Genomic DNA, 15,759 nt, shown 5'->3' on the forward strand with positions numbered 1-15,759 from the left:
GCAACTGCATAAGACTAGACAAACTAAGAGTGGCTATAAGGGAGATAGCAACTGCATAGCAACTACGAACATCATCACAAGGGACATGGTAACGGCATAGCAACTGACCACATTATAAACCTAAGTGACACAGTAACTGCAAATGGCTAGACCAACTAAGAGTGGCTAATATACCATCATCATAAGGGACATATCAACTGCATAATAACTACAAATATCATCACAATGGACATAGCAACTGCATAGCAAATGGCCACATTTTCGCCATAAGGGATATAGTAACTGCATAAGCCTAACCCAATTAAGAGTGGCTAATATACCATCATTGTACATTATCATCACAAGGGATGTAACAACTGCATAACAACTACAAATATCATCACAAGGGACATAGCAACTGCATATGACTAGACCAAGTAAGAGGGGCTAATATATCATCATCATCATCATAAGGGATGTAGCAACTGCATAACAACTACAAATATCATCACAAGGGACATAGCAACTGCATATGACTAGACCAACTAAGAGGGGGTAATATATCATCATCATAAGGGATGTAGCAACTGCATAACAACTACAAATATCATCACAAGGGATATAGCAACTGCATAGCACTGTACACGTTATCATCATAAGGGACATAGTAACTGCATATGACTAGACCAACTAAGAGCTGCTAATATATCATCATAAGGGACGTACCAACTGCATAGCAACTTCAAATATCATCACAATGGACATAGTAACTGACAACATCAACATCATAACTCAATAATATATGCTATTTATAGTATATGCTATAATATGTTAGTTTGCCAATGACCATATATGGTCAAATAATACGGCTTTGCCTGGTAGTGACCCCTCAAACTTGCATTCGATCATTTTCCACAGCCAGAGTGGTCAGAACATTTCCGTATTCTACTTAAGTCTCCACTTTGCTGCAGTGGAAATCGTTCGCCTCAAATGACTTCCAAACCTCCGAGTCGTAATCCAAACAAATCCTCTTTAAAGCCTTTAAGTGTCGTTTTCATATTCTGGAATCAATAGTTGGATCAATTTGATCACTGGTGCCTGAGATAGGCTTTGACTTTGGCATAAGTTAGAATAACGAGACTTGATCCTTCACGGTCCTGGCGTTAAATAGAAAGACATGTCTAAAAAAAAAATTAATAAATTAAAAAAAAAAAAAAGCTTGTGTGTATCCGCTTATTCAAACATACAAAACAGCGCAAGCAGTCACACTGGAATGAGTCTGATGTGAATCACCTTCCAAGGTGCTTCGTTCCCTTGTTTGCTCATCTCCATCTCAAAGGGCAGCCAGTTGGCTTTATTGATGCGTTCAGTGGTTTTTTTATACTCGACACACTGACAGCGGTTGTCAAAAAAAAAGCCGCTTGGCCTTGATTCTCTGTCAACACTTTTTTTTTTTTTGGACTGTTGCTTGTTCCTACAAAATGAAGGCGAGGTGACTGCAAACGCAAAAGCGGGCACAGGTGGGAATTGATGTACCAAATGTTGGGCTTTGAAAATATGGAATTGAAAATCCACTCTAAGTCACAGCTAAAAAAAAAAAAAGGACAGTTTTATGAACTCAAGTAGCAAATATCGTTAATGCAGATTAGATTAGATAGCTCTTAATATGGAAAGAAAAATGCACCGAGCTGTCACCAACGTCTTACAAATACAATGATGCCATCTAGTGGCAAAAAAATGATGACCTCAACACAAATCAATATCACACTTTTTTTTTTTTTTACAGTGCAGTACATCTTTTTAACTTTAACTCAATTTTATTGTTTATTATGAAATTACTGTATCAATGACTTAACCATGCAGTCATATTTCTACTAGTTAAATTTTTTTTCCCCACTTATGTTAAGAGTATGAAAATTAAGGCTGCTCGATCATGGAAAAAATAATAACGATTATTTTGGCAATAATTGAAATCCCGATTATTGAAATGATTATTTTTTTTGTACAAAACAAGAAAATGTTTAAACATTTTTATTTTTTTTAATAGTTCCTTTTGGCCCAAACATAATTTATAATAATAAATATTGATAATAATATTTATTTATTTATGTTGGCAAAAACTTTTTGGTACAAAAAACAAAACAAATAAAAAAATATGAATTTAAGACAAATAAAATTCTTTGAAACACTAACATTATGCAAGTCCATTTTAGATGATTTTTTTTTTTTTAATAAATTCGTTATTTTAAAAAAAAAATGTTAAAGGTGCAAATGTACACATTCAAACAACAACAAAATTTGTAATTTGATTTTGTAATTGTGGAGTGTAAATTGAAATTGTAATTGAATTTCGATTAATTGTACAGCCCTAATGAAAACTTAAAAAACACATTTTATTGTACATTTAGAGCAAAATTTCCCATTAATTCCGAGTTAACTATTGAAGTCATGCGATTAATAACGATTTTAAAAAATTCACGCCCACGGCGGTGAAGCCTGCATTCGGTGTGTCTGCTCCCAGCATGTGTGTGCGTCCTGCATTTGTCATGCAGATGTGGTGACTCACGCGCGGCTAGTAAATAATAAATCGCAGCCAAACAACAGCTTGTTGTGCTTCCGTCCGGGTTTTTTGTGGCGCTGTAATTCTTTGTCGTCAACACGGCGGGCGGCCTTGTCCGGAGAGCAAACCGTTTAATTCCGAATTAATCCCACGGATAATCACGCCCTAAAACGGATTAGCATAACGTTTTGTGGGATAACAATAACGCAGACGTTTTCTGGGCTCAAATGAGATGTAGGCTGAAAAGGGGCAACAGACATTGTCTTGTCTTACAAATGAGAAGGGACGGACGTGTGAATATTTGGCGAGACGCTTGACCTGATCTGTAAATAACTACACCTGCAGCCATTATCCAGCCCAGAGGCGGACGGCCCACCTGGTTCTTTTGTTCGTATTAGCCAGCAGGCGGCGATTGGAAATAATGAGATGCTCGTCAATTTCTCTCATCAGCATCCAACGTGGACGAGACGGCCACGCAATTGACGACGAGGATGCGACGCGGACAGTTTAACTCATTCGCTGCCATTGACGGCTATAGACGTCAAAAAATTCGACTATTTCTATTGGTTGAACATTTTTCCCTTAGCAAGAAAATGAAAACCAAGAAAAAAAAAATTTAACTATTGAAGTCATGTGATTAATTACAATGAAAAATTTTAATCGCCTGACGCGCTTAAAAAAAAAAAAAAAAAGGAAAAGATTATTAAAAATTTCTAATCGTAATTAATCGAATGACTTCACTATTTTATATCTGTTTTTAATGTACAATAAAAAAAATGTAGGTTTTCATACTCTCGTTAAAGTGTAAAAAAAAAAAGATGAATTTTTGACGTCTATAGCCGTCAATGGCAGTGAACTTGCCAGTTTTAGAAGGAACACCCCCGTAAAATCCCATGTATAATAACATCTACCCGTGTATAATCCACCCGCCCCCCCCCCAAAAAAAGTGCCTTATTTAAAGGGATACTTGACTCATTGAGCCATTTTCAAGAGTGAAAAGTTAATATTTTGTCCAGAATTCATTTGAAAACTACATTATTTTTTTTTTCAATTAACACCTTTAAAAAAAAAACAATAATTCCCATTTGCTGTTGCTTCCTCAGCACAGGTGATGTCAAATGGAGATACTCGTTAAAAAATATAACCATAAAACATGTTTGCGCTGGTTGTTTAGCGCCACGGTTTTAACAGTCCAATCGGGAGAAAACACAATCTCTTTGCAATGCAAAATCGGAAAAATGGAGAAAGAATGGCCATTCTTATGAGAATGGATTTTTTTTTGGGGCACACCCCTAATGAATAGGGAGAGTAAGAAATGGTACCGAAAAATGCTTGGGAAGCAGTCAAAAAAATTTATAAACTACCTATAAATCATCCATTTTTGGGGGTAGTCACTATGAAAAGATGGATAATAAATTTACTATAAAAAAAATAATAATAATAAAAAAAAAATCTGTAGTTGTTCCCGCAATTGCAGGCTCCCTTGAATACTGGAACATGTGAATTATTCAACAATGCACTCAGCGAGTCTTCATTCTGATTGAAAAGTTCGCCGCCGATTAGCTTTGCTTATGGCCGTTTTTTCCCCCCGATATTTTCTAAAAGGCTACAAATGACGAAAACACGATTCCAATGGCGTAGCTGCCCGTCGCTTTTCTAATCTCCCCCGCGCGGCAAATGCTTTATGTTGCCGCGCTATAAATAAGTCAAACGCGCGCGATTGCCGCCCGCTGGGGGAGCAGCGGGACGTACGGTCATTACATTAGCCCTGTTATTTGCTGGCTGGTGTGAGGGCCGCATGCAAACGCGGCGTGCGTCACGCTTCGCCGAGCGTGACGGCGGCTGCCGACTGTCATGTCCTCGCATTCGCCGGCACGGCATGCCACGCACGCACGCACACACTTGAGGAGGCGGCGAGATTGCCTTGGGAATGGAGTCATCTCATCTTGTTGCTCCCTCGTGCGCATCTACACGGCGTACAGTCAGATCGCAAAGGGGGAATGGGGGGGCTGGGTTTAAAAATAATAATAAAAAATAAATAAATAATCACAAAAAAAAAAAATTTAAAATCGAATAATCGATATTGAATCGATTTTCCTTTTCAAGCCCAATATCGATTCATAAAAAAATGAAAAGATTCTTTTGTATAGCTTTTTTTTCAAAATTTACTTTGGAATTTAATATTTGTGGAGTTTTTATCATGTAATTGACATTTAATAAAAATTGATGTTCCATAATGAATCAATATCGAAAAAAGAAAAAAAAAATCGAAATCAAATCGAATTGAACACTTGTGAATCGAAATCAATCGATTGAGGAAATTAGAATCAATACCCAGCCCTAGTGTAGATGGTGATTTTTTGGGGATTTTTAATTTTTTTTATACAAAAGAGGTTCGTGCATACCAACAAGCCGCTTTTCGGTCGATTTATTCCAATTGACGGACTCCGTTTTGAAGCTTTCTCAACGGGGTTGGGGCAGAGGTGGCAAATCCAGATCCAGAATGAAAATACTGACACGTTGGATTTTGTACCCAAAAACGCAAGATTCTCACTGCAATTTACAGTCCCTCAAACCTCAATTGTTCCGATTCCCACCTGTACGCAATCCTTATCATTCTGGGTGACTCTTATCGGGAAGGAAAAAAAAAAACAAACAAGCAGACCAAGCTAGCTGAGCCCAGAGCCGCTGAAGCCTGATTATTTCCCTCAGGAGGCCGATAAGAGCAGCGGCGCAGACATCAATCAGATAGCCAGCCAGCGATCCCGATGTTGGCTTGCGCTCTATAATCCGACTTTATTGCAACAATATGTCAATAGTGCCCTGATAGCAACAGCTTCCAACTAACATGAAGATTTTTTTTTCGACACGACCCATATTGAGAGCAAGCCAAGACAATTTGCCAAAATCGTTTATCATCTTCAGTGAAGCCGCACCCCGCGCTGGATCGCGGTTCGTCGCTCGCACCCCTGCTGGTGTCACAGATTTTTAAATTTTTTTAGATTCTTCTTTATGGGTTTTTATAGTTTAGAGGGAAGTCCCAATGGACGCTCTGAGTAGAGCTGTCAAAATCAATTGACAAGTAATCGATGATCAAATTAATCGAAAACTACTTTAATAATCACGTAAGCCATTTTTATATCTAAAATTGTCCATAATTGAGCAATTGTTTGGAGCCTTTTTTTTTTTTTTAGAAATGTCCATAATCGAGCAATCGTTTGGAGCCTTTTTTTTAATTTTAAAATTGTCTATAATCGAGTAATCGTTTGGAGCCGTTTTTTAATTAAAAATTGTCCATAATCGAGTAATCCTTTATAGTCATTTTTTCATTTAAAATTGTCCAAACTCGAGTAATCGTTTGGAGCCATTTTGTCCACTTAAAATTGTCCATAGTCGAGTAATTGTTTGAAGCCGTATTTTAATTTAAAATTGTCCATAATCGAGTAATCGTTTGGAGCCATTTTTTTTTTATTTTAAAATTGTCTATGATCGAGTAATCGTTTGGAGCCATTTTTTCCATTTAAAATTTCAGCATATCAACAGTAATTGTTCAGCGATTTCTGTCATCCTTCATGAAAGAAGACTGATTATCTTCCGTGTTTAATCAAAATATATCAAATTAATATATTTCTTTGGAAAACAATAATAGTGCATCATCAACCCTACCCCCCCCTTTTTTTTTTTAAATCATTAATCGAAGTACGAAATAAACACCAATCACTGGTTAGTAAACAGTAATCAGTGAAAAAATGCTTTTGTAATACACTTTAATGCGAAATCAAAATGAATCAATCAATTCTAAAAAATATTCCATATCTGAGCATGCTAGCAATAATCCACCACAAAATAAATCCCGCCTTACTTTTCTGTAGACGATCATGTTGGGGGAGTCGTCATCGGGGTCCACCATGCTCAAGGACCTCATGGACAGCAGAGGTCTGGCCGGGGGCGTCTGGGCGTCTTCTTTCAGGTCCTCCACCTCTTGGTCGGCCTCCGCAGAGTCCGAGGAGCTCAGCTGCTCCTCGTTCTGCCGCTCTTCTTCCTCCGCCTCTTGCTGCGGTTGTGGTGTTGGCGCGGCGGCCATCTTTCCTCCACCTCCCGTCAGTCGTCCTCACCCGCGGCAAGTTATCCTGTCTCCTTTAACTGCGGCACACTCTTCGTCCTTGTGCTTAATGTCCCTCCATCAGGGTTCGGCCGCTGCTAAAGGAAGAGAAAATGGAGGAATCGGACGAGAACCGTAAGATTTGATCAACAGGTCCTTATGAGTCGATAAAATGGAGATATCAGGGGTGTCAAAATGTGTGTGTTAATATAGAGCTGGCAAGCGATTTTTTTTTTTTTATCAGATAAAGCACATTTTAGAATTCTGATTAATCACCTAATAAAAAAAAATACTTTATCAGCATTTTTTTCCCGCCAAATTTGAAGAGCATGTGTTAATTCTTTTTTTAAATTTTTTTTTTATGTTATGAGGACTGCACACGCTCACCCGCCTCATTTTCTAATCAGTTGATTACTTGCATAATTTAAAATGGAGAAAAAAAATGACCCCGATATTTTGACATGAACAAATATTCTAAATGTGATTCGCAAACATTCATTAAATGCTTTACTATAAAGGCATGAAATTATGTTTATTGCTCAAACACAACCTGTGCTACCGTCAACGTAGCTAAAGGCTAATCTATGGTCAAAATTAATAGTGCGATTAATCTGCTTTAATTCATGATTAATGCGATGATTTTTGGTGATTAATTAATCAATTAACGCTTTAATTTAGTGTTAATCTAAATGCCACCATTTTTTTTTCACATGCCATTAATGACACATCCACGTCCAAATATTTGTGGAGACTGGGGGTCAAGTTGTATTTTACAATTTTAAAAATGTGCAGAATTTCACAAGCGACTTCATGTTAAAGATTTGATAGCTCTTAAGGTGAAAAGAAAAATGCACTGCGCCGTCACCAAAGTCTTGCAAATGCAATTATGCCATCTAGTGGCAGAAAAATGATCTCAACGCAAATCAATATCACATTCGTTTTTTACAGTAAAGTCCATCTTTTTAATTTTAAAATTTTAACTCAATTTATGAATTATTATGAATTAACTGTATCAATGACTAAAAGATGCAGCCATATTTCTATTAGTTTAACATTTTTTTCCTCACTTTTATTTTAAACAAAAATATTTTATTGTACATTTAGAACAGAAATAAAATTTTGCTAATTAATCGTGAGTTAACTATTGAAGTCGCGCCCGACACCCCTGGAAGATATATTGACATATCAATGTTATGAATATAATATTTTGGAGTATTATGTAGTATGAGTATCTCATGGCCATATTGATCGAGTCGGATGATTGGAGGTTTGACTTCCTCAATATTCTGTGTTTGTGTATACGTAAACATTGATTCAGGGAAGTGCATCATGTCATCACAACATAAAAAATAAAAATAAAAAAAAGAAGCCCTGGGGTGGAAAAAAGGAGTAAATTGTTGATGTTTGTGTGAATTGTTTACAGCACACACACAAAACAATCAATTAGTTGCTCAAATATTACCGCGAGATGGGAGGCTGCCATACGCTGTATCAATATTATAGCAAGTACTGTATACACTGTACTGCTGCTGTTTTACTTTGCTTTTGTTGAAAAATTCATGAATGTTGCGCTGGTGCCAACACAAAGCGCTCCACTTTCCTCAAACAATGTTGTGTGCGTGCGTGTGAGTATAATTTTTTTTTTTTTAAATCACATTTTGGGCACATATTTGTTTGTGCCTCTGCCAGGATTAGTTCCCATACCAGAACTGACTGATTTGGAGACGTTTGTGCCATTTCGAAGATGATAAGTCATCAAAAGTGTATCGTGTACACTTGCTGAGGCTACATAAACATTATGGAGTTAGCGATACATAATGTTAGCACCCAATATAAATCTTAATTGGGAGTGGGAATCTTTTGATTGTCTCACAATTCGACTCGCTAACGCTAATTAGCGTGCTACTCGCGGCACTTTTATCACTCAAAAAGAAGGGCTATTCATACAAAACGCTTTAGAAATATACAGAGAAACATCTTAACATTACTCACCATCATAAGCTCTTTCTAGACTGAAAAACACAAACTTTTAATTGGCATAACGTGATCGTGACTTTTTTCTTCTACTCTCTAATGTGGCTACAACTTAATGTATCAGAACGTGAGGAACCACACTGCCCCCAAGTGGCCATATCACGCACAACATGAACAGCCCGCCCAATAAAAGCAGGGATTTAGTTCCTTGTCATCTTGAGGTCAATACTCCAATCAGACATGTTTGAGAATCAGTGAGCTTGCAAAATGATATACACTTTAAACAATATTAGTTACACCAGCACAATTTAAAATGTTTGTCCACCAATACAATTTTTTTTTTTAACATTTTAGCCGATTTTTAAAATTCAAGGGCAATTTATAGAGTAGCTCCATCATTTTCAAAAGATAGTAATGTGTTGCCTTCACGGCTTTTTCAATATAAACAAGTTCATTGCTTTAAACAATAATGTTAAAAATATATCTGTTATTAACGGAGGTTTGTTAATTGCTTGGATGGTAATTGACAATTGTATTTACGTTTAAAGGACAAAATATTAGCGTTTAACATACTTCCGGTTTCCGATGAGGTACTTCCGGTTTCTGATATTTCGCGAACACAGAAAACGCTGGAGCAGAGCCTAAAAACGCTATCCAGTGCCATCCACTTCGAATTATCAGGCAGTAATGCCGTAAGTTTCATTTTATTATACTTTATGCTTACTGACATGGATATTAATGCTTAGTTTCGTCGAATTGTTATCGTCAATATAATCGATGCACTTTGTGTTTTTTGTATTGGCGTTACAGTGTGTGTAACGAGTGACTATTTTTGTAATTACAGTTTTCACCACATGCTTATGAAGCCAATTAAACACGCTGCAAAACTGCACTCCGGGGTCTTCATTTGTGGTTTATCTTGGTATCACCAACATCTTTGTTGAAAACACTATAAGTAGATACACGTAGACTATGTTCAAAGATGTCTCCTTTTGACTTTGGCCCGATACGAGGGACATGTTCCACCGCTGACATTTTTAAAGACTTGATGTGGAGACGAGTGGCTCATTTCATCCTTTTTCATTTGCATCCAAGCAGGTTACACTTCCATCAAAAGCTCCGAGTGCACTCCGAGATGAAAGTGTCTGGGAACAACCTTCATATTTCACACCGGCCGCTCTGATGACTGACAGGCCACGCCAGCCTGACACTTGCACACTTTTTTTTTTTGTGTGTGTGTGTGTGTGTGTGTGGACCTTTTTCCATATTGCATCATTGCACCCAAGCAGATCCGGAAGGGCGAGATATTCTCAACACATCCTGCGCCGCAGGATTATGCTTAGTATAACATTTATTAGGTTCCACAGGAAAAAGAAGCTCATTTTAAAACTAATCACAACAGCAAATTTAAAAAAAACAACGGGGAATTGAGGGGTGTTGTTTTTTTTTTTTTTTTTTAATCTGTTCTTGTGTTTTCTTTTTTTGCAGCACCACCTGAAAAGCTTTGTTATTAATTTGTTTATTTATCGCATAATTCAGTTGCACTATCCACTGTAAAAAAAAAAAAAACAATAATAAAAATAAAACAGCAAAGTTAGGGTTGTCCTGACTTTTGGATTGTAATCCACTAGTCTATTAAAATTCTCTTTACAGGCCAAGAAAAACTGGCATCACTCCACTAATGCGCAAACGCTTTATTACTTTTCCGTCAATGTGATGAATTTGTTAACGCTCGGTTGTCTCTTTATATTTAATGAATGAAGCCAACGGCATCCGACGAAGCCCGTGGACCACACGCAAAGTTTCGAGTGCCTCCTCTAAATTGAGGTCACCACCAACCTAGCGAGCAACTGTCTCTCTCTCACAAAAACTCATCAGTATATCATTGCACGCTCAGACTACTCTGCGACCTCCAGGGTCCAACAATCTCTTCCAGGATGCTGGTTATACTCTCATCTGTTTTTTTTTCCCCCTGTAGAAATAATTAGATTTACTTTAATAGGTTCTGTGTTGGAACCCTATTAGTCGCGCCATCACTTTATGATTATTCTCGTTTTTATGATGGACAACAAGAGTGGTTTTGGATAAAGTCGCGTTTTGTCATAGGCGACATGGCATGACTCCTTCTTGTGATTGGCTCCATATTGCGTTGCTGAATAGACAATACGGTCACAATAGTTTTTGTTTGTGATATTCCAAACACGCAAGCAGAAAACTTTCTCCTCCTCTACGACTGGCACTAGTATGGACCAAAACTGCAAAAAACAAAAATCCAACAAATAAGTCAATAAAGAAAAGTGAAACAGATAAAAAAATATATATAATTCAAAATAAAATACAAATGGAAATGAGAAAAAAAACAAATACAAATTAAAAAAAATAAGTAATAAATACAAAAATAAAAGACGAAATTCAAAAAATAAAAAGGGAAATAAATACAAAAATCAATATAATTAAATGTCAAACATCAAATAAAGGAAACTGCCAAAATTAATTTAATTTCTATTTTTTTTTTAATTTTTGAATTATATTTTCATATTCATTTTTTATATTATTGTTTTTTAGTTATTCATTTATTTTTTTTATGTTGACAGTTTTGGTCCTCCACACTGCAACCACGCTGGCACCGCTTTGCCTCTCAGACAGGCCATTACAAGACGTGAAATCAACCATCCCGTTCCATCTCAGGTTTGATAAATCACATTGTGCGTGCTAAACTTGCTACAAAATGAAGCGTGTGGCAATTTGCCGCCTTTGGCAGACGCCGTGCCGGGAGCGCCCCGGCGAGTACATCAGCTTCCACATCTGTAACGCGATCAATCAAGTTTGCATCCGTTTTTGTGCATGTTGAGTAAAATCGCGCCCTACGGTACGTCTCTCGATTCTGGCTCTCTCCTCGGCATCAGTCGGTGGTCTCTCCGGTCTCTGAAGACCACTTCATAACCACGCAGAGCCACGAGCTGCAACACAAATTAGACTCTCACTCACACTGAGTGATTAGCCTATACCCCCACTTACATCCAATTTGGACTGTTTCCCTTTGGGGTGTTGTCACTTTTGTTGCAGCAGATTAGTAATTGATGCTTGCGCGTTCAGTCATTTTGAGCCGACTGCATGCTAGCATCCATATTGTCAATCGTGCAATCACTTTTTTGTGAGCTACTGTGTATCAGGTGTCAAGTCACAACCTCACACACACACACCAAAAAGCAAGCAGTCACTTATATTGAGTCTCTATTAAAGCACTTCATGATGCCGGATGGTCTCGTCTCATTTTTTACGGCAGGTGGTCTGATGGCACCATGTAAGTTGTTGACACGCGCATAAGTGCACAACTTCATTCGTTTGGGTAAAGCACACGCATGCAGCTGTCAAGTCCCGTCACACACACACACACACACACACACACACACACACACACACACACACCTCATTGCAGAACACTTGACCAAGCATCTTTTAAGCTTAAATCCCAGGTGACGTTAAACATCTGCTACCAGCACATACACACGCGCGATGAAAAACAGGCAGTGTGTCACTTCCAAGTTAACACACACACACACACACGACTATTATTAGCATGATGAATGAAAGTGGAAAAGCGTTCCGGTCGGTCGTCACCTTCTTACCTCAATGGTCTCTTCTTATTATTATTATTACTATTATTTCTTTACTCTGTCTCGTGCAGCTCCTGAAATAAACGCCTTCACGGACCCTCCGAATACACGCGTGCGCTGGGAGAGAGGAAGGCAGGGCACGAGCGGGAGAGCGATGGAAAGTGAGAGATGGAGTGTGCGCATGTGGGGGGGGGGGGAGAGATGGAGTGTGTATGTGTGGGAAGAGAGCGACACAGAGAGAAAGAGAGATGGAGTGTTTATGTGGAGAGAGAGAAAGTGTAGGGGGGAGAGAGGGAGGATAGAGAGAGAGGGATGGAGGAGAGAGTAAAAAAGAAAGGGAGATGGAGAGAGAGAGAGTGCATGTGGAGAGATGGAGGCAAGATAGAAAAAGAGCGATAGAGAGAGAGGAAGAGAGATGGAGTGTGTGCATTTGGAGAGAGAAAGTGTATGTGGAGAGAGGGAGGAAAGAGTGAAAAAAGTAGATGAGAGAGAGAATATTTGGAGAGGGTGAGAGAGAAAGTATGTGGAAAGAGGGAGGAGGACGTGAGAGAAAAAGAGAGCAAAATGGGGTGGGGAAATGGGGGGAAATACTTCTAAGGAAAAAAAATGAAATGTGAAAAGAATATTAAAGGGGGAAAAAAATCTAGGAATATGCAACCATAGTAATGAAGTTGTAATATCACGTTTCACCACTAGATGGCAGACATGTCTTAGTTGCACTTACACTGGGTCCATTACTGCCAAACACGATTTGGCCTAATACATTTTTGGGGTGGATTTCAAATAAGATGCATCACAAACACAAATGAATGGATTTTTTTTAATGTTTTTTTTACTTAATGTTTGTTGGTCAATGTATTATCAAAATATAAATACTGTATATAAAGAGCACATATTTTGCACGCATGCACGTGTTTTGCAGCCTGGGAAATCCGGACTCACTCGCGGCTTTGCCGAAGACCGAGTCTGGTCAACCCGCCCTCGCAGTCGCATTTCTGAGGCGGGGCAAACCTGAGCTAACAGACAGTGGAATGAACGAAGAGCTGACGTGACGTCAGAAAAGCGACTCGGAAGTTTTTTTTGTTTTTGCAAAGACGGAGTAAAAATCCAACATGGCTACTAGCCAAAGAGTGAGCGTAGCGAATGACGTCGTGCTGCCCTAATTCGCCACATAACTTTGACAAACGTCGCAAAAATCACACTTAACCACGTGTTGTTTTTTTCTCATTTTCCTAGCGTGCAAATTGGGGGGGGGGGGGGGCAGCAATAAGCTGACAAATCAATACACACTTAGCGGTTAACTGTCGTTTGATACTAATGGACCACTCGCCTAACACACACACTACGTTGTCTACTCGTGGATGCAAACGAGAGCTACTCTACTCTGGACCAACTGCATCGTTGAGCGAGAGTAAACAGGAAGCAAAGTCCACAGAGGATTTGGCCGCACGTTGGGAAAGTGGTTAGGCGAGCACCGTCGCCCTACATTTGATCCCGGTTGACACACAAACACACTCAGACTCGCAGCGGGTCAACATATATGAGCTGGAGTTGCCCAAGCTAGCAGAGTTAGCATCCTTTGCAATACGACGCTAACTCGCCAGTGGAGTCTTCCTAAGAACATTAGCAAGAACTTTCTTGTGTTCTTGTTAACTCGAAATTAGAGGTATAGAAAATTGCCATTGATTTCATGCAATTTTAAGGGAGAAAAAAATACTATATTGGGATTTGTAGGTCTTTCTATAAAATTATGTAATTTTTGTGTGTGTGGGGGGGGGGGGGGGGGGTGGTGATTGCATATACTAGTGGTGTCAGTGACTACCAAAGAGTTGGTCTGGAAAAAAAGTATCAAACATCCCTTGTTTTTTGTTTTATTTCTTATCTAATTGTAATTTAAAAAGGGAGCTCTAACATTGTAGCTCATGAACAAGACATTGTCCTCCTACACACCAACAAGCTTTGGGGGGTGGGGGTCTTTTTTATGTTTTTAATATTACTTTACAATAATGTCGTCCTGTACTGGGCTTCTTTCTTTTTTTTGGACTATGTTAGATATTAACATTTAAATTCTTTATTTCATATATTAACCATTGTTATACATTGTTAACATTTTAATTCTTTATATTAACCATGTCGAAATGTTTTGTAGATGTGAGTTAGTGTTGAAGTATAATTTGACCTTAAACTGGAACATATTGTTAGGTCTAAAAAATTCCTTGTCAGTGTTCTGTGCGAAAACACACATTTGGTCCTTGAGAATAGAATCTGTCTCGAACACACACACCCCTGACCCTGACTCTGTTTTCGCCATCGCTCACGGAAAAGTACCCAGAGAGTATGTTTTGTCGATGAAATGAAAGAGAGGCGGTCTGTTTAACTATAAGAAGCCATTTTACACGCGGAAGAGACACATTCGGCACTCTGAAATTCCACCTGTTATGTGATGTTTGGAGTCTGTCATGATGTCCAGAGAAATCTGTTTTTTTATTAAATCATTTTTGCAAAGGTGTTTTTTCTTACATTAAATATGTCTTCAAATTTTGGAACACGCAAAGAGGACAAATAATTTTATTCCTCTTCAACTAACATAACAATAGGGTAGATGCCATTGACTTCCGGGTTACACTCTGCGCCATTTCTAGCCGCGGAACCGTAAACAAAGCCGATGTGTGAACCCGGAAGTCAGAAATCCCGCCTCCTCCGTGGCATACACTGTACCCCATTCAGGTGTTTCTAGGTAATGGGAGAAAAGTACTTCAAAATCACGGGCGACCCCTAATTCCCCCGCTAAATTTCGGTTCCACTTTACAGTCTACTAAAACCGGATGAGTATTTCTACCGTTTACAAAACCAGAAAGGTCAATTTCACCTGAATCAAACACTCACAAGTGTAAGTGATACCTTTAAATGTGAACAATCCTCCAGGTCTCCTCCGCGCCGTCAGGCTTCTCTGTCGAAAATCCTTCAAACGATTCAGCCCCCACGTTTCCCACCTGTACGAGATGACTAATCCACGGCCGCCTCCGCTGTTACACCTCTTCTCTTCTCTGCAAGCGGTTGCCTCGAACGGCCCTCAAACGTCTCCGCAGGTGGATCGACTTAAAACAAGTACCGGCTGAGTGACGGCATGCAGCAGGAGATGTGATGAACACAACACACAAATCTCAGCATGTACTTAACACTTCTTTAGTGCGCTAATTAATCAGTGGCAGCTTGCAAGTATCAATTTTTACTTTAAATAAAACTTTCACTAAGTGCTTATAGACTAACAAATATCTTTTTTGTTTCCTGAAAATGTTACTTAAAAAAAAAACCTTTTAATTTGCTGCTACAAAATCCTAATTTCTCACCCGTTTTACACCAAATTACCCTAGTTTTTAAACAAACCAACCTTTATTGACAGTAAGAGAGCAGCAATTTGATATGACGTCATCCTACCTTTTCTTCTTCGTGTGTAGATTTTTTCCTCTTAACCATGGCACCAGAAGGGCTCCGTAGAAAACATTGGATGTTGAAATGGTTCAGTA

At 38.6% G+C, this 15,759-nt stretch overlaps 1 protein-coding gene across 7 annotated transcripts in view; it reads right to left on the minus strand.

The window, feature by feature from the left end:
• LOC144039570 (regulator of G-protein signaling 6-like) overlaps positions 1-15,536 on the minus strand; it is a 53,980-nt gene extending 38,444 nt beyond the window's left edge. For 2 of the 7 annotated variants that reach the window (XR_013289483.1, XM_077553062.1), the window contains exons 1-2: positions 15,134-15,536; positions 6,402-6,739 (exon numbers count right to left, since the gene is read on the minus strand). Coding sequence is in view for 6 of the 7 variants with exons in the window: in XM_077553062.1 (XP_077409188.1) it covers positions 6,402-6,623 (222 nt within the window). In the remaining variant the exon portion in view is untranslated. Of the gene's footprint in view, positions 1-6,401; positions 6,740-8,633; positions 8,722-12,244; positions 12,409-15,133 lie in introns of those variants that run through there. The other 5 variants (XM_077553067.1, XM_077553064.1, XM_077553068.1 and 2 more) reach the window with 5 other exon arrangements.
• Between the last annotated feature and the right edge of the window lie 223 nt (positions 15,537-15,759).

Source organism: Vanacampus margaritifer, chromosome 19 (genome assembly GCF_051991255.1).
Source record: "Vanacampus margaritifer isolate UIUO_Vmar chromosome 19, RoL_Vmar_1.0, whole genome shotgun sequence".
In the NCBI taxonomy this organism is placed as follows: Eukaryota; Metazoa; Chordata; class Actinopteri; order Syngnathiformes; family Syngnathidae; genus Vanacampus; species Vanacampus margaritifer.